Genomic DNA, 24,822 nt, shown 5'->3' with positions numbered 1-24,822 from the left:
CTGATAGGTTGGTATTGTATGATAAAACAGATAACGATAGGATCTGATAGATTGGTATGGTATGATAAAACAGATATAGATAGGATCTGATAGGTTGGTTTTGTATGATAAAACAGATATCGATAGGATCTGATAGGTTGGTATCGTATGATAAAATAGGTATAGATAGGATCTGATAGGTTGGTATCGTATGATAAAATAGATATAGATAGGATCTGATAGGTTGGTATCGTATGATAAGACAGAAAGATTTGTTAATGATCTTGCTCTAATAGCTCTTCAACATCCTACCACGAAACAGGAATGATCAATTTTGAATTTCCATCAGAAATTTAAATTTTAAGAAAAAAAATTGACATTTTTGTCATTAGAATAATTTTTTTCGAACTGATCATACTTTAAGAGAAAACATATTCAAACAAAAACAAATTACAGGAAAAATTAAATTTTCTCATTTTCAATAAAAATTATGATTTATAAATAAAACAATTTTTTTAACAAATTGGGAATACTTTGTTTATAATATTTAAAAATCATAATATTAAGCAACATTTTTTGTAACATTTATTCAATGCAGATACTGATTTTTATTCAGGGCGCTTCGTGCCCATCTTCTATTTCAACTTTTAAATGTGGCTCTATCTGTCAGTATCTTAATGAATGAAGCAATAAACAAAAATTAGAGGATTTAAAAAAATGTGAATTTTCAACATTTTATAAAAATCGAAATTTTTTGGAGACAAATTTGTGTAATTCTGAGATCCATAAACCTTCCCTGGGGTCATGTAAATGGCCTTATAAACATTGGGTTTGGTCGGCTCATTAGGCTAAAAATCTATTTTAAGTTTTGAAATTATATTAGCAAAAAAGTTTAACAAAACACACAGAAACAAGAAATTGCTGTACAGTACAAGGGACCTTACTGACCAGTACAGTGCAGTGAACCGTACCGACGAGTTTAGTACCGAGTACACAGTAGAACCTATCAATGAGTACAGTTGTACATCTCAAGGACTATCTCCAGGCCAGGTTTGCCTCAGGTTATATATCTTTATAGAAACATTGAGTAGATAAGGAAATAGAAATAGAAATAGAAATAGAAATAGAAATAGAAATAGAAATAGAAATAGAAATAGAAATAGAAATAGAAATTATTCTTTCAACAAAGTTGGGTTTAACTTAGAGGATCAGTCGTTGCAAGGTGACAATGCAAGGAAACTTAATTGCAGTTGCCTATACTATGCGTACATATTGAAACCAGTTCTCTATGGACGGTATTTGTAAACAAGAATAGATGCATCAGTGTTCGTTTAGTATTCTAGAAGGTTAAGAGCATTAAGTTTTTATAATTTTGATAATTCACATAATAGTTTCCTATGACCAGAATATTTCATTGATTTTTTATGTGAAAGATGGATCTCATGTCAGGCTTCGACATTCGTCTTTTGTTTACATTACCGCCCAGAGACAGTACACTGCAGTACAAAGGATGCGCACACCTCCGAAATAACTTTCCTTGCATTATAACCTTGGGTTGTTGTAATTCTATTCTTACTATTACAAGAACACCATGTCAGATTTACAACAATACTCTTTGAGATCTTTATCTGATCAATAACGTGAAAGATATCCTCGCTTTTCTAGCTTGAAAAGTGTTTAATTCTTACCAATATAGCTCCGTTTCTACAGAAGCAGAAATCCACAAGTCACGTTATATGAATCGAACATGTCACTTTAAAAATGGAGAGTCCCTTTAAACTATGTCTACAGCTAGTTCATTTTAAAAATGGAGAGTCCCTTTAAACTATGTCTACAGATAGTTCATTTTAAAAATGGAGAGTCCCTTTAAACTATGTCTACAGCTAGTTCATTTTAAAAATGGAGAGTCCCTTTAAACTATGCTTACAGCTAGTTCACTTTAAAAATGAGAGTCCCTTTAAACTATGTCTACAGCTAGATAATTTTAAAAGAAATTTAGAATTAGAAATAAAGAGACTGTTAATTTTTTTATAAAACTAGTGACAAATAAGAATCTTAAAACTCGATATGGCTTTAATTTAAGCCTTTTTAATATTTGGAAATGCAGATATCTTCTTCCTTCTGAAAGTTTGATCATTTGATTCCGTGGTTTTTTTTTAAAAAGTGACTCGTGGATTTCTACAACAGGGAAGAAAAAGAAAATTAGAAATCAATAATATTTTTTTTAAGTGCTTTACATTCCTTGGATTGAAAAAAAGTTTTGGTAATTGGCAGTCCTGAGCTGGGAACTTTAGAATGGTGGATATCGGGATTAATGCTTAATCCACTCTTTTTCTTAATCTCCAGATTAAATAATGCTTGTTCTCCTCTTGTTATTAATCTCCAGTTTAATTAACCGATCGGGATTAAGGACATCTCATTCTAAAGTTTTCAGCTCTGTTTGCATGAATTTTATCGTTAATGCTTTCGACAGAAAAAATTATATTTATAAGATAATAAAAGATCAGAAAATAATGAAGAATATTTAAATCAGGCTGAAGAGTAAAGAATCCTTGTTTCCAGAATATGATTGGGCAACAGACTATCCATCCTTAGACCCCAGACAAGGTGTAGAATATCATTGAAAGTCTTCCCCAGCACTTTATAACTCTTTTTCGCAGACTTAATTTGTCATTTAAGGAGCATTTTTAATTATTTCATTTTCAGAATAAAATAGATTGCGGATTATAAAATTGTGGGTAAAGGAATTGAGTCTTTGCCACAAACTCTGATTTTCTAATCACTATATCTTTGGAACCAAATGTTGCAGACCTTAGATATTTCAAACTATGAATTCTGTTAGATCAAATAATCTGAGTTTGAAATATCAAAGGTTTACAACATCGGGTTATAAAGATATTGAGGTTTAAATATTTTTTTTTGTTCCAAAGACTCAATTCCTTTTTAAGATTACAAGAAAAAAGTTGTGAATATTAGTGACATCGTTTTTTTAAATAAAATTTGACCGGTTAATTATTTATAGATTCTCCTGACCCTTCTCCTCTCCTCTTAGTTTGTTGCAATAAAGTCGTAAAATTTCAGAGATCTGTTTCAGTATAAATCAGTTGCTGGGGATTTAGAGCACTTCAAATATCTTAAAGTTTTAATTGTCATCTGATAAATGTCTATTTGTACAGTTTAAAACTATGTCTATAATAAGATAGCTTGGGAACCAAGCGCTGCCCAGGTTATTAAAAGTTACTCCCGCCGTTTACCCGCAGTTAAAAGATTTTTACCGAGAAATTAAATTTTCGCTATTAAAGTCGACCCGCTCAACTCAGAATCTCAAAACCAATCTAAGAATATGCCCGTGGTTATATCTATAAATACAATGTTGTAATCTCTGTTTGTCTGTCTGTTTGTTTGTCCGATCATAACTCAGGAACCCTGGACTGATTTGCCTCACATTTTGATTGGGGTATTCGGGAGACCCACGGGAATGTTCTCTGCTTGATTTTTGGATTCTTATTATATTAGGTTTTTACAAATATATAACAATGTATTGTATATTCTCTAGGTTTTTATAAATCTTCTTGTTTTGGAAACTCTGGAAAAGTACTGCGACATCGAAACTCAAGTAACAAAAAACTTTTAATTTTGATAATTCAAACATCAGTAAACCTTATTAATACCTAATTAAAAATGCTTTTCGATCATGTTAGCTATAAATGGCCGAAAGTTTGGACAAAATTGGGTAATATTTTTTAGGAAACCCATGGGTACCCAAAGAAAATTTAAATTAAATTCTAAAAGTGTTTTGAAAATTCCACGGGCAACACCTTGCACTTAAGCTAGTATCGATATAAGGATAAAAAGGCCAAGGTGTTAAAATATTGTAAAGTCAAGCTAAGCTTAAAGATTAATGCAAAATTTCAAAGATCTCCGATTTAAATATCAAGTTAATACAAAAAAAATTCATAATTAAATAATGTTTAAAGAAAATTTTACATATTTCTTATTATATCATTATTATTTTCATTATTATGCAAATTTATATTTAATATCATTATTTAATTTTTCATTATTAATATCATCATTATCATCGTCATTGTTACATACAATTAATGCTATAGCATGCTTTGTTACTTTTTTAGTGGAAAATTAAAAAGATATATTGTGGAAGACGATGCCTGGCCGCGTTAAACTAGTTCCACAAGATTCAACAGAATGAGATAGAACGGATACGGGGCATAGACTGATATCATCTCTACAGTCTACACGTGCGATATCGATATTGACTCTAGTTCTGAACCCTCTAGTAATAAGTTATAAGAAATATATATACTGGAAGTTATTTATGCGTTTTATTAGAGTCTGACTCACGTCCTCTATAATATCTTACATATGTAAACAATTCTCTTATTTCAGCTGAAACATGTCATAAGTCCACCATTTTATATTCATATTGTGTCAGAAATAAACCAATTAAAATAATAATTTTATATTTATTATTATTGTTATTATTATTATTATTATATTTATTATTATTGTAATTAATATTATTATTATTATTATTACTATTATTATTATCATAATTATTATTACTATTACTATTATTATTATTATTATTATTATTATTATTATTATCATTATTATTATTATTATTATTATTTTCTAGTAGTAGCGTATTAGTATGATTATTATTTTAGCGTCCTGTATTCCTGATTACCTGATATTGGTTCAAGAATGTACAAAATCTACTGCTATAGCTCTAGGTATGTAATTAAGCTTCAGAAACTTTTGAAACCTAGATCCAGACTTGAAAACCCAGTTTTGATAAAAAAGTTGAGCGACTTCATAGATTTCTTTTATTTGAACCTTTTAAGAAACTGATTACTTGCGTTAAACTCTAATTTCCTTTGCTTTTATCTTCAAGGCGATTTACACCAGCAGGTTTGAAAGATTTAGGGATTAGAACATTATTATTTGAGACCAGTAAAAAGTTCTTATAGGGTTTTTTCATTATTGATCATACATTTTTACTCAGTTTAGCAAACAATAAAAATAATAAAAATGTAATATGAAAATTATCTTTTTATATTATTTGGCACTTTCTAACTCGGCAACATAAAACATTGTCTCCAACCAGATTTTATCAGAGAACTGTTGGACTTTGAATCATGACATTAAAGAAATTGAATTGGTTTCTAAAAACAAAAGTTGAAAACTTATATTTGTTTGAACCTTTTAATTTGAAATTTAGGAGTTGCTTATGATTACGATAAGCATATTTAATATTCATTCATGAATTCTTGTTTATATATATACAAGCTCATAAATCATAACGCTGCCGGTGGTGAGCCATAAAAAAACCTAATAATTTCGTTTATGTAATTCTTTTGATTAGAAATCCCATTAAAGACTTAGTAATTTGGATTTGCTTTAAATGATACATCAAGAAATATTTAACGAGATATAACAAATACAATTCACATTATTTAAAGTAAAAAAGAAGCAATATAGACAGGTAAGGATGCATCACGATGAAAACGTGTATGATGCATTGCACAATTGCAATCCATGATGGATCCCCCTGTAATATTTTCAATAATTATAAAACATTTTATCACTCCTGCGTAGAAATTTCAAACAATTGAAGAATCAAATCTAAATAACACAAGAGTAAGGATTTTAAATGGCAAAAGAAAATTTTTTACTTTTTGATTTGTTTTGTTAAAAAGAAAAAGGTTCTATATAGTTTTATAGTTAACTATAAAACTATACATTTTCACATCTTTTATTTAAGAATTTAAAAAAATAAGAAATTTGCCTTTTACTTTTAATATTCTTTAAATCATCTATGGGGCCACGGCCCACGAGGCTCCAAAATATTGAGGGGTTGAACTGTTTATTGAGGAGTTGAACTGTTTATTGAGGGGTTGAACTGTTGTGATGTTTATTGAGGGGTTAAACTGTTGTGATGTTTATTGAGGGGTTGAACTGTTGTGATGTTTATTGAGGGGTTGAACTGTTGTGATGTTTATTGGAGGATTTCACTATTTGTCTGCATGCTCGTGTGTTAGCAAAGGGGGTAATAAAATGTACTGATAAGAAATATTTATGATAGAATCCAAATGCTGCTGAACCAAGGATTTTTGAAAATATTTTTCTAGATTTAAGTTTGTACAATTCATGGATAGAAAACACCATTTTAACAGGTAAAGTTTGGCTAATGTGTCAACTTTGATTTGATTGTAGTTTGAATAAGTTTAAGACCTAAGTATCTACTTACATATCGTGTCATACATTTTCATTTTTCTACGTTTGTCTATGTCCTACTTTTGTCTTGTCTCACGTTTGTCTTATTCACGTTTGTTTTGTCACACCTTTTCCTCGTCCCACATTTTCCTTGTCCCACCTTTTCCTCGTCCCACATTTTCCTTGTCCCACCTTTTCCTCGTCCCACATTTTCATTGTCCCATCTTTTCCTTGTCCCACCTTTTCCTTGTTCCACCTTTTCCTTGTCACACCTTTTCCTTGTCCCACCTTTTCCTTGTCCCAAATTTTCCTTGTCCCGCCTTTCCTTGTCCCACCTTTTCCTTGTCCCTCCTTTTCCTTGTCCCCCCTTTTCCTTGTCCCACCTTTTCCTTGTCCCCTCTTTTCCTTATCCCACCTTTTTCCTTTTCCCATCTTTTCCTTGTTCCATCTTTTTTCTTGTCCCATCTTTTCCTTGTCCCACCTTTTCCTTGTCCTTATTATAGACTTGATAAAAATACAAAAAAAAAATCAAAGTTAGATGAAAACTGCGTTTCCATATGCGTACTTTTATGCGTACTTTGAACTAGGCAGTAAAATTTGGATTGTTTACATAAACAAACATTGTTTTTTCTGATCGTAAAATGAACAGTATAATTACGTAATTTAAGAACGTAGAGAAAGTAAAGAAACTTTAGAATTGTTTTGACGACTTTTAAATCATAATTCATTCGGTAATCTTTAAATGTTAGTGACATAGGCTAAAAAATTTACACCATGTTGTGTTATTTTCAAAATTGCAGTTTGCCTTTTTTCAATACAAAATTAATTGAGAGTTTTAAAATTATTATCAAATCGTTCAACTCTAAACAGGCTGGGGGAGCGTTGTAAAGGAATTATTTGCAAAAAAACAAAACATTTTTTAATGCCTAGAGTAGGGTGCAGGGTGGAAAAATGTCCTGTCAGTGTAAAAAAGAAATCTAAAATAGCCTAAACTTTTATGTGACTAAAGCTACAAATCAAAAACTACATCTTATATATTTGCCTCATATAGTCTGTATTTGTACTGTACTGCTTGCCCTGGCTAGTTGAAATTCGGCCCGGTACATGAAATGAACTGGAATGTACCGTGAGCTGACCATGAAAAATTGGGCTATGAACATGCATATCAACCCAAAGCCTTTTTCTAAGGCGGGGGGGGGGGGGTATACATAGATTCAGACCACCCCCCAGTCTTTATAGGGTTAAAAAACTTTAATATAATCTGATCGAAATTAAAACTATTCGTATTTCAGATGTTTTAACAGTACAAGAATCGAACAGTACTGTACAATATGTGCCGAAAGTAAAACACTTACTCGGCAAACACATTAGGAACTTTTATATCATAAAATGTAAAATGCCATGATTTTTTTTTATGGTACAATGAAAGCCAAAAAACCAGGCATTTCCTGAAATAAAAAGTTTTCACGGTGAATATCGATATCAAACGTTGTAGATTAGCGATATCTTACAAACAAGTGTTGACCTCTAAAAAATCTAAAAGTCTTGTGAACAGAAAATCTCAAAACTGTCAGAGCGGATATTATCAGAACTATGAAGTTTACCACGCACAATCCAGGAATACTAACAGAAATCAATAAGCATAAAAAAGTTAAAAAGTTTGAAAAAAAAAAAAAAATTTAGGTTCTTTTCTAATAGTACAGAACGTACATAGGTACTCACAGACTACACCATAGTTTCTTTTTAAGTATTTGATTTACTCTACTGCAACTAAGTTCTTATTTTTTGATTAATTATTTTTACAATAGAACGAACTAATCTTTAAGATATCAGGTTTCTCTATTTGTTTCCTACGTTCTTTCTTTGTGAGTTGCCCCGTATCCCGCTAGTACATTAATAGAATATTAAATGCTGAGTTTTTATCTAGGAAAACTAGAGAAAACATTTTTATCGTTAAGTGATTTTTATTTACTTGATAAACACTAAGTATTTGCTTGTTAACGTATCAAAATCAAATGAAACAATGTAAACAATCTTAGACACTAGATAGATAACAATTAAGTCTAGGGTCAAATAATTTTTTATAGTTTCAATTTGTACAATTTTTGTAATTTCTATTAATATCTTATTTGTAAATGAACCCTGTAGAGAAAATCAAAAAACGTTGATGAAGATAATGTTGTTTTTCTAATAAAAAATAAACAATTTTTAGATTTAAGGTTTAAAATTTACTCAATTATCGAACTTGATGCTGGTTCAAGACCTTTAAAGCCCCTCGCGCTGTGGAAAATTAAAAATATTTCTTCTTGACTTAAAGATTTTTTCCAATCTGCGACGATAAAAATAATTTGTTGAATTTTATTTGAATTTGAGCTGAGCTGAAAATAGTGGATTTCATGATCAATGCTTGCTTTCCTCTTTTTGATGATTTTAAGACTGTTTTAATTTTTAGTTTGTATCCAGGATAGCGTATAAAATTAAACCAATCAGAGGGCCGAACAGCCAATCAGAAGCCGGGAAATTAAACACTTTGCGCTCTATTTAATGAAAGAACCCTCATTAATTGGAATCCGGGATATCCAAAAAGAGAGAAAAGAGCGTATCAAGCAAAAATTAAAAGTGTTCACAGTGGATATTCAGATTAAACGATCGGTATTAAGGGTATCCAGTTTTCAGCTCTGATTGTGTTAATATTGCGTATAGGAGAATAAAACCCTTGAACACAATTCAGGATGCAGAGCCACAGTTTAATCCTTTATCTCAGGTAGAGACAAAGTTACCACGAGGATAAAAATATTTAAAAAAAACATATTTCTCGCCACAAAATCTAGTTCTATAATAGCTGTCCTATACCTTTGCAAACTGATATTGGAGACCTTTGTAATTAGAATTTTCTTTTCAATGATAATGAAAATAACCTTTTAATGATAAAATAATATTCTGATTTAGAATCTCCGAGTAATAACGGAGTGTGGAGTAGAAATCCGCCTGGAGTCGGGAATAATTCATTCTCCCATACATTTCAGGTGGCATTTCATGGCATTTCATGGCATTTCATGGCATTTCATGGCATTTCATGGCATTTCATGGCATTTCATGGTATTTCATGGCATTTCATGGCATTTCATGGCATTTCATGGTATTTCATGCCATTTCATGCCATTTCATGCCATTTCATGCCATTTCATGCCATTTCATGCCATTTCATGCCATTTCATGCCGGGCCATTTCATGCCATTTCATGCCATTTCTTGACACTTTAAGCCACTAAATGTCACTGAATGGTATTTTAATGCACTTCTAGGCACTAGGATATATAACTAATTATTAATGGAACTGGATTATTATAACAGTCCTGTGTTGGGGGATAAAAAAAACTTTATGATTGTGTTTATACTTCTAGGGATATAAAAACTGGAAATGAACTGAAAACACTACAATATCTGAACTACAAGTATAGGCCAAATATGGAGTGCGAATGGGTGATTACTGCACAGTCTAAGGTTGGTTAAAAAAGATTTTTAAAAATTAAGAAAATTTTCATAAAAAAATATTATTTTACAGGATCAGAAAATTGGAATCAAATTTCTGTACTTTGATCTTCATCCTGGGTTTGACAAATTAGAGGTAACACATTTTTTTCATGATTTTCATGAAAATAAATATTTTTGTGTCGTCTTTAAATCAAATTCTGTGCCTGTGCATTTTTATAAAATCAGTACTTTTTGGGGACTAAAAATTTGGAACTTTTAGCGGCCATCTTGTATTGTCATATAGAAAAAAAAGTATCCATAGAGACAAAACAAACATTTTTATAAAGTTACCAATAGCACATATCTGCAATGATTTCATTTTATACAAACGAACTGATGGCTCGCTTCATGCTCTAAATTTTAATGCTGATCATAGCAACCTAGTGTCGTAAACCTTTGCTATTTTAAACTAGGAATTGGGCTAGCTCAAGTAGTCAAAGTATAAGATACTAGGCTTTTAGGGCGCTTCGCGCCCATCTTCTATTTCAATTGTAAACATGTTCTCATTGTGATATTGAAAAACAAAGAAAACAAAATTTCGCGGATTTTATAAAAAAGCTTTTCGGATTTTCAAGATTTTAAAATTTTTTACGAAAATAAAAAAAAAACTTTTAAACACAAATTTTTAAGATTTTTATCATTCATACACTTTCCCTGGGGTCACGCGAGATCCAACAAAAATTTAGGGCCTGATCGGTTCAGCTGTTTTGACGTTTATTGGATACAAACAAACAGTCAAACACCAAGACAAGCCAAATTTATATATAGATGAATGACTACCACTGTTAGTTTGTAAATTATGAAATTAGAGTTTAATCAGTTTCTTTATTATTAGATTGAGGATGAGGATGGAACAGAGATTGCGAGGTTTGGGGCTGGTAAACCTACCAGAACCATTATATCAGGAACACATCAGATTAGGTATACTAGCACCAGATTAGGTATACTTGGACCAGATTGCTGGTAAACCTACCAGAACCATTATATTAGGAACACATCAGATTAAGTTATTTTGGACCAGATTTAGCATACTTGGACCAGATTAAGTATACTTGGACCAGATTGCCGCAGTACACCTACCAGTACCATTATATCAGGAACACATCAGATTAGTTATGATAGGACCAGAGCTGGGAACTTTTGAATGGTGTATATTGGGATTAATGGTTGATCCACTCTTTTTCTTTATCTCCAGATTAAATAATGCTTGCTCTCCTCTTGTTATTAATCTCCAGATTAATCCACAGATCGGGATTAAGGAAGGATATCCCATTCTAAAGTTTTCAGCTCAGACTTGGTATACATGAACCGGATTGCTGCAGTACACCTACCAGAATATTATATCAGCACACACCAGAATAGGTATACTTGAACCAGATTAGGTATACTTATCCAGATTGCTGATAAGCCTATCAGAACCATTATATCAGGAACACACCGAATTAGGTATACTAGCACCAGATTGCTGGTACATCTACCTAACTACTTAATCAGGAACACATCAGATTAGATATACTAGCACCAGATTGCAAGTTTTGAAGCTGGTACACCTATCTGGTCTCTGGAGATCTAATTGCCGTTATCGTGATCATAACCAGTATTGATGTTGACTAACCGATTTACAATTATACCCTTTAAACATTTATCTAATCAATGCGGAAGATATCGTCGGTTTTTAATCTTGGAAAAGTGATAATTTTTGACGTTTGCTTTCCTCGTCTATGCTGCATAAATCTGCAAGTCACTTTTACGGAAAATTACACCTCAAATGAAAATAATTAACTTTCAAAGACCCCATGAGTCCACAGTTCCTTTAAAAAAGTGAATTCCCAAATCAATCTCCCTTTAAATGAGCTAAACCTTATCAAACAGTGTGTTTTAAAGTTTAGGATTAATAAGTTTAAGGTTTAGGATTAATAAGTTTAAGGTTTAGGATTAATAAGTTTAAAGTTTAGGATTAATAAGTTTAAAGTTTAGGATTAATAAGTTTAAAGTTTAGGATTAATAAGTTTAAAGTTTAGGAGTAATAAGTTTAAAGTTTAGAATTAATAAGTTTAAAGTTTAGGATTAATAAGTTTAAAGTTTAGGAGTAATAAGTTTAAAGTTTAGAATTAATAAGTTTAAAGTTTAGGATTAGGAAACCCTGAAATTTCTCTAAATAACAGATTATTAAAGGGACTGTTAACGTAATCTAAAGATTAACACGGTCCCCTGGAAATCTTAATCTGATCAAAAATGTGGCTCGAAGTGTGTGCAACTCTGATAATTTCTCCATTGTTTCTTATAAGCAAAGAATGAACAAGTCACTTTTTCATAAAGAGCACAAATGAACAAATACAGTTAAAGAAACAAAAAAAAATTGATATCTAATACATAATTGATCAGAAAAAGCTGTCAAGGATACCGTTGTAAATCTGGCATTGCAAATTTTGCATGTCAATGGAAGGTCACTTAAAATTACACTTACAGTCATATTAATAGGAAATTTGCGGAAAGAGAAATTCCATAATCCATTTTAAATATAATTCGATTAGAAATATTTCAAAAAAGTAAAATTTCCGATTGAAAACATGAAAATTCTGAATTTTATACACGTACACAAGTTCACAACAGTTCATTGTTCCTAATTTTGCAGGTTAAGGTTTCAGACTGATTATGAAGGAGAGAGGAGAGGGTTTTCTTTATCCTTCCAACCCGTCCAGGTTCCAGACTGTGGAGGAGATTATTTTACTCAGGAGATTTAAACTTGAAACAGAATTTGTTTCCATGGGAACCCAATTTTATTAATTTGAGCTACGTCACTGAATTTCCTCCTAACGGTTCAAATTTGAGCTACGTCACTAAACTGCCGGTTCAAATTTGAAGATTAAAGGGGCTGTAAGAGTAAGTTCAAGTGACCCTCCATGTTATGATGGTACAACGGTATCCTTGAAACCTTTATCTGATCAAAAATATAAAAAATACATTCATTTTTCTGACTCGTAAAGTGTTTATTTCTGTAAAGGAATTGAGTCTTTACAACAAACTCCTATTTTCTTTCTCAATATCTTTGCAACCCAATGCTGTAGACTTAACAAATTTCAAACTATAAATTATGATAGATCATATGATCTAAATTTGAAATATTAAAGGTGTACGCCACTGTATTTATACAGATATAGGGATTAGTAAATTTGAGTTTGGGGCAAAGACTCAATTCCTTTCTGATATCTAATGTATGCTTGATCAAACAAAGCTTTTAAGGGTACCGTTGTAAATCGGGCATTGACATCTTTGCATAGGAAGGGTCACTTAAACATTACGGTTAATGTTCCTTATAGAAAGAATTTGAATCGACGCGTTGATTTAAAGAACCGGAAGAAGCTAGGAGATACAAACATTAAACAGAATTCGTTTCCGCTTTCTTTAATCTTTATTTCAGGGTTTGAAATTCATATTTTATATTTTACTTGGAATGAAAAGACCAGAGCTGAAAACTTTAGAATGAGATATCCTTAATCACGATCGCTAATCTGAGTATCACACTTTTGATTTTATTCTTATAATCTTTTTGGATATTTCTACTGTATAAAAGTTACTTTGATAACAATTACAGATACAATGCTTTATCGATCGGACTAATATCTGATTTAATTAAAGTAGCTGTTCACAAGCCGGCTTTTAATTAATCAAACATTAATCCAAAACTTTCGTTCGTTCAATCGATGTTTATAGTTTAATTGATAGGACACCATCAACACCAGAAATCAAACCCGGTTTTTCAAAAGTTGAAGAGTACATCTTAACATGACACGCTGATTGGTTAAATTTTCAACTTCTTTCTTGGATATCGAATGCGTATTAACATAATCTAAGGTTAAGTTATAGTAAAACCAAGAGTTTAAGCATTAATCTTGATATCCACCATTCTAATTTTTTTTTAGCTCAGAACGACTTTTTACAACCAATTAGATTTACATCTTGTATTCCATTGAGTAATTTCGTTTTTTTTTTAACTAATCTTGTTATTTTTTTGTTCGATATTATATATTTAATCTGGCCCTATCTAAAAATTCTGATATCTTCATAGGTCTTCAGATGAATATTTATGTGATAACGTTTAAATCGTTTTAAAAACGAATAATTAATAAATTTTATTGTTGAATTTTATTGTTACTGCTTAATGCTTATTGACGCCTCCTTATTTCTTTGTATTTCAAAATCATGCCTATTTGATTTTGTTAGAAAAGAAAATTTCTTAATCTTTACTAAACAAGTTTGATTTAGTCGGGTACAATACATTCTCCAAATTTTCCGTTCTTCTATCCTCCTGCTACAACCTGTACCTGGAGTATAACAGTCCCAGGTTAGATATTTTCCGTTCTTCTATGCTTTAACCTGTACCTGGAGCATAACAATCCCAGGTTAGATATTTTCTGTTCTTCTATCCTCCTGCTGAACCTGTACCTGGAGCATAACAGTTCCAGGTTAGATATTTTCCGTTCTTCTATCCTCCCGCTACAACCTGTTCCAGGAGTTTAACAGTTCCAGGTTAGATATTTTCTGTTCTTCTATCCTCCTGCTGAACCTGTACCTGGAGCATAACAGTTCCAGGTTAGATATTTTCCGTTCTTCTATCCTCCCGCTACAACCTGTTCCAGGAGTTTAACAGTTCCAGGTTAGATATTTTCCGTCCTTCTATCCTCCTGATACAACCTGTACCTGGAGTTTAACAGTTCCAGGTTAGATATTTTCCGTTCTTTTATTCCTCCTCATACCTAATAAACCCCTGAACCAATTTGCCACAAATTTTGTTTAGGGAACTCGTTAGTTTGGTTTATAAATTCTAAGATTTTTTGATTTGCTTTTTTAGAGAAAATTTAGTTTCATGCAAATCTGCGTTCCCGAGTTGCTAGACTTATGGAGTAGTAATCTCTGTTTGTTTGTCAGATCATAACCCATGAGCCTCTAGACCGATTTGACACAAACTTGTATTTGGAAACTCGTTAGAACAACAAAATTGTCCTTAGATCGATTTGTAAACTCTGAGATGAGTGGATTAGCTTTTACAAAGATTTTTTTTCCAGGACCTGGGACGATTAAAGTTGATTTCTCCGTGTTAAACCTTCATCAAACAGATAATATAGAATTTAGGAAATTTATTATTTTCATTATGTATTTGATAAACATGAAGAATAAGATAATAATGAGTTGGACGGGTTGCATCTGCTCCATATATCAGATAAACTTGAAGAATAAGATAATAATGAGTAGGACGGGTTGGATCTGCTCCGTATATCAGATAAACTTGAAGAATAAGATAATAATGAATAGGACGGGTTGTATCTGCTCCATATATCAGATAAACTTGAAGAAAAAGATAATAATGAATAGGACGGGTTGTATCTGCTCCGTATATCAGATAAACTTGAAGAATAAGATAATAATGAGTAGGACGGGTTGCATCTGCTCCATATATCAGATAAACTTGAAGAAAAGGATAATAATGAGTAGGGCGGGTTGTATCTGCTCCGTATAACAGATAAACTTGATGTATAATATAATAATGAGTAGGGAGGGTTGCATCTGCTCCATATATCAGATAAACTTGAAGAATAAAATAATAATGAGTACTGAGTAGGGACGGGTTGGATGAATCTGCTCCATATATCTGTTCTGTCTCTGGTAACTTCTCCAACCCTATCTACAGTACTGGGAACAGTATACAGATAATATTCAAGACAAATGACTGGGGCCAGGTACTGATAATTTTCCAAAACTGTAAAAGCATGAATATCTGATTTTATTCCATAGCTCAGATTGGTCTTTTCTTTTTTATATTACTAAGGGTGAGAGCCGTACAATAAAGATAACTCAACTCCCACCTGATTACTAGCTGACAACCTTTTCAAAATTTAAAATGTTCATCTTCATGCAGATCTATTTTTATACCGCTTTATTTTTATTTTATAATTGTAGAAAAAATATAAGACATTTCTAGAAATAAATTTTATTCTGAAGTATTGGGAGCGGCAAAAAGAAACATGGAAAAATATCAAACATGTTCCCCCCCCACCCAAAAAAAAAATAAAAAACTCTGAGAATTATTTTATTCTAGAGTGAAGGATTTCGAGCCAGATTTCAAAGCCAGGATAGATTGTGTGGAGGGAGAGAGATCTTAAACCAGAACTCAATCAGTTTATCCCAACCTAACCTAGACCAGCAGGGACAGTACAGGTACACTGTACACTAGACTAGCAGGGACAGTACAGGTACACTGTACACTAGACTAGCAGGGACAGTACAGGTACACTGTACACTAGACTAGCAGGGACAGTATAGGTACACTGTACACTAGACTAGCAAGAACAGTACAGGTACTATATACATTATGCCAGCAGGGACAGTAAAGGCACACTGTACAGAAGACTAGAAGGTCCAGTACAGGTACAATGTACACTAGACTAGCACGGACAGTACAGGTACACTGTAAACTAGACTAGCAGGGACAGTACAGGTACACTGTACACTAGACCAGCAGGGACAGTACAGGTACACTGTACACTAGACTATGCCAGCAGGGACAGTAAAGGCACACTGTACAGAAGACTAGAAGGTCCAGTACAGGTACACTGTACACTAGACTAGCAGGGACAGTACAGGTACACAGTACACTAGACTAGCAGGGACAGTACAGGTACACTGTACACTAGACCAGCAGGGACAGTACAGGTACACTGTACACTAGACCAGCAGGGACAGTACAGGTACACTGTACACTGTACAATAGACCAGTAGTAAAGGTACTACACAGGTAGATAATGAAATACAGTAATGAAAGTTACAATTAACAATTTAATATCTAATATTTTAGACAAGGATATGTATCGTGTAGATGGGAGGTAGTGGCTAAACCAAGACACTTTATCAATCTACAGTTTGATGCTTTATCTTTTGGTAAATACAGGGGGAACAAGTTCTGAACTGTATATAGTCCAGAAGTGATACTTTTAGTCACTTCTGCGCCAATGGTTAGGTTTTGAACTTACTCCTCCTGAAACAACTATAGAAACAATAACAAGAAAAGATTGAGTGCAAAAGATGAATATAAATGACTAATTTAGAGCCATCAACAAACAGTGATTCAGATATTCCACGGTCTGATTTCAGTTTTAATACTTTTTATTTCAGTTTTGATTGTTAACAAGCTTTTTTTCGAATTACAAGTTTATAAGTAATTAAAGAGAAGCTTTTTAAATTGATAGTTTCTTTTGACTTCTATGTTTATGTGTACGTGTATCCATGATGTTTAACAGCTTGATTTAAATCAAAATTAAAATTGAAAGTCGTCTTCATTGTATTGATATAAAGGCCTGCCACTGTATATTGTACTTGCCTCATTTCTGGACCTTGGTTGACCGCACTATTTCGGCTGGGTTAGCTGGGTGAATAAAGGGTTACCCACAAAGAATCAGACGGTACAGAGTTGTGAACCATACCCCATAATCTACTCTGTTGTAAGGTCGTCTCTGACAAATTGAACCTCCGCTAGACTTTCCAAACCAAACATTTTCAAGGTCTCCGCGTAAAAGCAAACAGAAGCCTCATGTAGCTAATAAAACTTAAAGTTCATTAAAAGAAACAATTTAAACATAATTCCAGTGTATCATTTGCAAACAAACAGTGAAATTCCTTTAACCAAATGAATATTTATTTCAGAAGATTAAAATTGCTTTAGACTACAATTCAAACAACTATTCCCATGCTATGCAATTCTAGATCGTAAGTTCCTTATGTTTAATTCACAACAGTACCTTTTAAACCTTTTATTTACCGATTCACAACAGTACCTTTAAACCTTTATTTATCAATTCATAACAGTACCTTTTAAACCTTTATGTATCAATTCACAACGGTACCTCTTAAACCTTTTATTTGTCGATTCACAACAGTACCTTTAAGCCTTTGTTCAATTCTCAATGGTACATATTTCTTTAACCAATTGTTCGATTTACAACAATACTCATTTATTTATAGGTACACCCAACTGGTTTAATCTTTATTAACAATCATTATTTATATACATGTACGTCAATAACAATTTGTATTTTTTTGTAGGAATCCTCGTTACTGAAATATATTTTCAACAAGAAGTTATGGTCTATGCGTGTATGGGAGATTAGAGTGTTTTATCCAGCCTATCCGCCTTTGGATTTGCCATACCTTGAGTTGCATTTCCTTAGCTCCATTTCCGCCGCCCATTTCGAGTCTATATCCTTTTGATTGGTTTACCAGAGTACGGTACAGAAGGCACAGACGGTACAGACGGTACAGACGGTACAGACGGTACAGAAGGTACAGATGGTACAGAAGGTAAAGAGGGTACAGATGGTACAGAGGGTACAGACTGTACTGACGGTACAGACGACCTAAACTCTAGAAGTATGACGATCCCAAGGTTGAATTAAGACTTCTGCCTTGAATAAAGTCTGCTGATTGATTATTTGATGATTTGGCAAAGAAAGAAACAAGATTACAGTTGCAGGGAATTGTGAATATAAGGAAACAGACAAAATAAAGTCCGTACAGCCGTCTCTGAAGTCTTATCCTTTGTGGGTAACCCTGTAGAGTATAGGAGACCTAGTTTAGCTGGGTTAGCTTGGTAAATAGATTCTAGGCGTGCTGGGTCTGTATCTGGATTGTTTATAGGTTCAGCTTCAACCCAATGTACAACTGGGTACCTGGAGCTAAACGATGCTGCCACGGATTCAGATCACATGCAGAGATTCTGTCAGGTATCCATTAGGTCAAGTTTAGACAGGACAAAATGTCGTCTTTACGTAAAATGTAATTAAGATTACCAATGAATATGTGTGAAGGGTATGGGTGGAAAGGAGTGGAGAAGTTTATCCAACAAGATTTACCTGGATTACTTTAACAACATGGAGAACAACAAGTCCAAGTTATCCATCAGGTAAAATATTTATTCATTTACAATTCACGAAATTTACCGATTTATTTTTCAAATTTGATTTTGTTTCTTTTTTTTGTTGTATGCAAAGCACTATTTGAAAGCGTTGCCTGTCTGATAAGCTCCTGGGTTGAGCTAGTATTGACATGATAGCGCTGGGGTTTGCCTATCTGATAAGCTCCTGGATTGAGCATGTATCGACATGGCAGCGCTAGGGTTTACCTGTCTGATAAGCTCCTGGGTTGAGCTAGTATCAACATGGTAGCGCTGGGGTTTACCTGTCTGATAAGCTCCTGGGTTGAGCTAGTATCGACATAGCAGCGCTGGGGTTTACCTGTCTGATAAGCTCCTGGTTGAGCTAGCATCGACATGGCAGCACTGGGGTTTACCTGTCTGATAAGCTCCTGGGTTGAGCTAGGATCGACATGGCAGAGCTAGGGTTTACCTGTCTGATAAGCTCCTTGGTTGAGCTGGTCGACATAGCAGAACTGGGGTTTAATTGTCTGATAAGCTCCTGGGTTGAGCTAGTATAGACATGGTAGCGCTGGGGTTTACCTGTCTGATAACCTCCTGACATCAGCTAGGATCGACATGGTAGCGCTGGGGTTTACCTGTCTGATAAGCTCCTGGGTTGAGCTAGTATCGACATGGCAGCGCTGGGGTTTACCTGTCTGATAAGCTCCTTGGTTGAGCTAGTATCAACATGGTAGTGCTGGGGTTTACCTGTCTGATAAGCTCCTGGGTTCAGCTTGTATCGACATGGCAGTGCTGGGGTTTACCTGTCTGATGAGCTCCTGGGTTGAGCTAGGATCGACATGACAGAGCTGGGGTTTACCTGTCTGATAAGCTCCTTGGTTGAGCTAGTGTCGACATGGCACCGCTGGGGTTTACCTGTCTGATAAGCTCCTGGGTTGAGCTAGTATCGACATGGTAGCGCTGGGGTTTACCTGTCTGATAAGCTCCTGGGTTGAGCTAGTATCAACATGGTAGCGCTGGGGTTTACCTGTCTGATAAGCTCCTGGGTTGAGCTAGTATCAACATGGTAGCGCTGGGGTTTACCTGTCTGATAAGCTCCTGGGTTGAAGAAAAAAGACTGAACAATTACCGTACAGTCGTCTGTGAAGTCTCATCCTTTGCGTGTAATTTTGTACCATAGTTATTCTCATAGAGAAAGGAAACGAAGAGGTAAAGCTGACCTCAGATGTACACAACCGACCGCCCTATTAATTGATTAGTAGGGTGGTCGGTTGTGTACATCTGAGGTCAGCTTTAACTCTTCATTTCCTTTCTCTATGTTTATTCTAGGTTGGATCAGATAAGAGGTTGCGTTATTCCTGGTCTCCCCTCTCTGGGTACCAAGATAACCTGCCAGTATTCAGCAGTAAACAGGAACAAGTTGACCTGCATACTGGACTGCAAACTAGGGTTCAGGTCATATTTTAAAGGGACTATAGACCTAACTTTAAGTGACTCTCCATTTATATAATAGCATTTGCAATTCACAGTGGACCCTTTAAACCTTAACCTGAGCAAAAATGAGAGATATAGGTGTTCTATCCAGAAATATATTGAATGAGAGATGTAGGTGTTCAAATCCAGAAATATATTAATGATAGATGTAGGTGAACTATCCAGAAATATATTGAATGAGAGAAATAGGTGTTCTATACAGAAATATATTGAATGTTTACAAAATCCTTCTTTTTCCTCCGACTGAAAAAATACGCATGTCAAACTTTCAGAGAACAATTGAGAATAATCAATTTTAAGAAAGGAAAAAGAGGATATCGCTGTGAATCGGTCTTGCTCTTCTCCACATGAAGAGTTAATTGAAGTTACGTCTGCAATTTAGAATTTATCAGTATCTAATAGAGCTCAAATTTAGAATTTATCAGTATCTAACAGAGCTCAAATCTAGAATTTATCAGTATCTAACAGAGCTCAAATCTAGAATTTATCAGTATCTAACAGAGCTCAAATCTAGAATTTATCAGTATCTAATAGAGCTCAAATTAAGAATTTATCAGTATCTAATAGAGCTCAAATTTAGAATTAATCAGTATCTAACAGAGCTCAAATCTAGAATTTATCAGTATCTAACAGAGCTCAAATTTAGAATTTATCAGTATCTGACAGAGCTCAAATTATTTTTTAGCAAAATTCTGATCATTTTAAAAAGAAATTAGACGCCTTCAAAACAGAATTCACAAAAGTTTTTGTTGACAGTTAAGACAAAAAAGTCAGCTTTAAAGATAATTAACATCTGTCCTCTATATTTTTTGGGCCAGCCTTTATATTTATGTTAGCTATAGCTGGCTAAACGGCTGAACCAAATTGGCCGAATTTTTTTTATGGAACCCATGGGCAACCTGGGGGGGAGGGGAAGTAAGCTAACATGTTTTGGAAACTTTTGAAAATCCAACGACTCACTGGGCACTTCAGATAAAATCATGATTTAATACCAAGCGCGGGTAAACGGCGGGAGTATCTTTTACTTTGAATAATAATATAGACCTGGGTAACGCCGGGCACTTCAGCTAATATTTTATATTCTTGTTTGTTGATATAAGTTTGTTGATTTTGTTTTTCTAGAGGTATGAGTTCCGACTGTTATCTTTACCATGGAACATGGAACATGAATCTTCATTGCTCCAAGATAAATAGGAACCCTTCACAGTTCCAGAGGGGGAGGAAGAACCCTTCACAGTTCCAGGAGAGTATGAGGAACCCTTCACAGTTCCAGGAGGTTAGGAGGAACCCTTCAACGTTCCGGGAGGCTAGGATGGAAGGATTATCTAGAAGTCAGAACAGTACGCGGAACGCAAATAGAACCCAGGGAACACAGTACAAGAGCGAGTACAGTAATCGTTCCCGAGTGAAAAAGTACTTGAAAGGTAAAGATAAAGATCTAAAACTAGTTTAGGGAGATTTCACCAATATTTTTTGTTGTTGTTATATAAGTAAAATAGTTTTATCACTAATCATTAAATTTTCAATGAAATAGGTGTGTGTAGGATACACAGCATATATCAATATTACGATATTACAATATTTATTTCAAAAATATATGTTCAAAAAATTCATTTTATCATATACGTCTAATATTAGTTTTCTTTTACTAATGATATTATTTCAGAGTTTGTTGTTGGGAGAGAAATCAGAAAGGTCAAGGAATATCGGGGGAAAAGGAAAAGGAATATTATGAATAAATTACGAAGAATGCGGAAGGAAATATCAAATGTAGAGTCAAAGCATAAAAGAGATCTGAAAGCTAAAACCAAACGAATGAGAATTCGGAAAAGGTTACTACAGAAGGTGGCAAGCTGCCGGCATGAAGAGTTAACAGGTAGAAATCGATAATCTTTATTAATTACCATATTTTATTTATTTTTATAAAATAGACTTGATCATTTTATTTCTTAATTTTTTAATTCTCTGTTCACACGTGTGCGATTTTTCTTAACTTAACCTGTTCATTGTTCAGTGTTCAGTGTTCAGTGTTCAGTGTTCAGTATTCAGTATTCAGTGTTCAGTGTTCAGTGTTCATTTTCTCTTTACTTAATCATTAATTACCGTTGTAAATCGGTCACTGCAATCTTCGTAGGGAGTGTCATTTGGAACTACGCGCACAGTCCCTTTAAACTTAGAACTGCATCATATCGATACATTTTTTACATTTCCACTGCAAACTAGACAGAAAAGATACGTTCAAATTTATTTTATTTTATTTCTAGTACGACGTTGTGACCTCATAGCTTCTCTAGTTTTGTTTTAAAGCACAAGTATGCGAAAACTAAACTAGAAATTATAAATGCAAAATATTTTTGTTCTTTTAATCTTACGTGGAATTTACTTTAGCTTGCCGTGTTTCAGGATGTATTATGCCTCCCCCTGTAGAAAATACAGGGGTTGAGTGTACTGTGAGTAAAGGGGGAACAGAGTGCAGGGTTTCATGTTCAGGGGGTTTAGTTTCACCCTCAGATTATACTGTTTGTCAGAGGTAACTTTTATTCGGTTCCACCGTTCCAGCCTAAAAACTGCTGAACTTTTAAACCTAGACTTTTAAATCTAGGAACTTTAAATATTTGACGGTGTGATTTCAAATCTGCTAGTTTGTTTTTAAATATTTTTAGAGATCGAAGTGGTTGGGAAGGAAGGTGGAGTCGTATTATTCGTCCTTGTCAACCGGACTGTAGCCAGGTATAGGTTTAGGACAGGACTGCAGCCAGGTAAAGGTTTAGAATAGAAATATAGCCAGTTAAAGGTTTAGAATAGGAATGTAGCCAGGCAAAGGTTTAGGACAGGACTGTAGCCAGGTATAGGTTTAGAATAGGACGAAGCCAGGGATAGGTTTAGGACAGGACTGTAGCCAGTTATAGGTTTAAAATAGGACTGTAGGCAGGCATAGGTTTAGGACGGGACTGTACCCAGGTATAGGTTTAGAATAGGACTTTAGCCAGTTATAGGCTTAAAATAGGACTGCAGCCAGGTGTAGTTTTACGACATGATTGTAGCCAGTTATGGGTTTATGACAGGACTGTATACAGGTATAGGTTTAGGACAGAACTGTAGCCAGGTATAGGTTTAGGACAGAACTGTAGCTAGGTATGTTTAAAGATCAAACTGATTAAAGAGTACATAAGTACACAAGGGCTATCCAGAATGGAGGAGACTGTAAAGACGACCTTACACTATTAAAAATCGGTTTGATTTAGTCTTTGCCCTTAAATAAACTCTTTTAATGGGTTATTTAATGATCTTACAAAGAATAAATCAAGTTTGCAGAAGCATCTTGAATTAAAGAAAAGAGACAGTATGAATTCCGTACAGTCGTCTCTGAAGTCTCTTCCTGTGTGGGTAACCCTGTATATTTATATTCATATATTCTAGACTGTACCAAGGATACCTGATGGGAAGGTGTCCTGTACTGCATCAGGAGAAACTAAACTTAAATGTACAGTGTACTGCAGGTATCAGTATATCATCCAACCTGTACAGAAATATTTAACATTTTTTATACACTAGTAACCATATAGCTCTGGGGTAGAAAAATTACTTTTGGCTCAAATTATAACTTTAAATATTCCAAGGAACATGAAACACATGAATTGTGAAGCGTAAACAGACCAATTTCACTTAATTAGTGAATAAATAATTTACTAATGAAACTATTTAGTTTGTAACAACATCAAATACTCTTAACTATTGTCTTAATATCGTCTTCGTATTCCACATTTAACGGTACATCTCTAGTTGTTGTTTTTAATTCTAAACTTGAAAAGCAAATAAATTGATTTGAATTTCTTTATTCTACTTGGTTAAAGGTATTAAGTCACTGCCAAAAATTCTGATTTTCTAATCCCTTTATCTATATGCAAACTATGAATTCTGTTAGATCAAACGATCAAAGTTTGAAATATCAAAAGTCTACACCGTCAGGTTGCAAAGATATAGGGATTCGAAAATCAGAGTTAGTGGCAAAATTCAATTTCTTTAAATAATACACTTCAAAAGAAAAGAAAAAAAAACATTTTGTTTGTTTTTAGATCTGGATTTGTCGGTAGTTTATACTCACAGCCAATGGAAAATCCAGTCACAACATTCTCATGCTTTAGAGGAGATTGGATAGGAGTACCTAGCTGTATACTCCTACCTAGCTAGATGTATGGGAGTACCTAGCTGTATACTCCTCCCTAGCTAGGTTTATAGGAGTACCTAGCTGTATACTCCTACCTAGCTAGGTGTATAGAAGTACCTAGCTGTATACTCCTACCTAGCTAGGTGTATAGGAGTACCTAGATGTATACTCCTACCCAGCTAGGTGTATAGGAGTACCTAGCTGTATACTCCTACCAAGCTAGGTGTATAGCAGTACCTAGCTGTATACTCCTACCCAGCTAGGTGTATAGGAGTACCTAGCTGTATACTCCTACCTAGCTAGGTGTATAGGACTCAGGGTCTGACCCAATTGGCAATTTTTTTAGGAAACCCAAGTTTACCCGAGGGCAAAATAGGATAAAATAAAAAATTCGAAATAATTTTTCAATTTATATATTTTTTTTCATCTTCAAAATTCGTTTTTTAATTCCACGGCCTACGCCGGGCAATTCAGCAAGTTATATG

At 33.9% G+C, this 24,822-nt stretch overlaps 1 protein-coding gene across 1 annotated transcript; it reads left to right on the top strand.

The window, feature by feature from the left end:
* Positions 1-862: 862 nt before the first annotated feature.
* LOC111705771 (uncharacterized) lies at positions 863-24,737 on the top strand. Its single transcript, XM_023478421.1, has 27 exons — positions 863-1,029; positions 2,513-2,586; positions 3,536-3,595; positions 4,668-4,733; positions 6,132-6,176; positions 7,509-7,587; positions 7,772-7,834; positions 8,920-8,980; positions 9,166-9,242; positions 9,620-9,719; positions 9,781-9,843; positions 10,585-10,670; positions 12,385-12,484; positions 14,016-14,094; positions 14,816-14,882; positions 15,370-15,487; positions 15,847-15,965; positions 16,603-16,685; positions 18,438-18,523; positions 18,608-18,702; positions 20,005-20,130; positions 21,292-21,593; positions 21,836-22,045; positions 22,573-22,699; positions 22,833-22,899; positions 23,590-23,669; positions 24,246-24,737. Exons 1-27 carry the CDS (start codon positions 989-991, stop codon positions 24,358-24,360), a joined length of 2,589 nt encoding a protein of 862 aa, XP_023334189.1. The 5' UTR covers positions 863-988; the 3' UTR covers positions 24,361-24,737.
* Positions 24,738-24,822: the final 85 nt, after the last annotated feature.

This window comes from Eurytemora carolleeae, unplaced genomic scaffold, assembly GCF_000591075.1.
Source record: "Eurytemora carolleeae unplaced genomic scaffold, Eaff_2.0 scaffold578, whole genome shotgun sequence".
NCBI classification, from domain to species: domain Eukaryota; kingdom Metazoa; phylum Arthropoda; class Copepoda; order Calanoida; family Temoridae; genus Eurytemora; species Eurytemora carolleeae.
The sequence above is the reverse complement of the archived record's forward strand: the minus strand, read 5'-3'. Positions and strand labels throughout refer to the sequence as shown.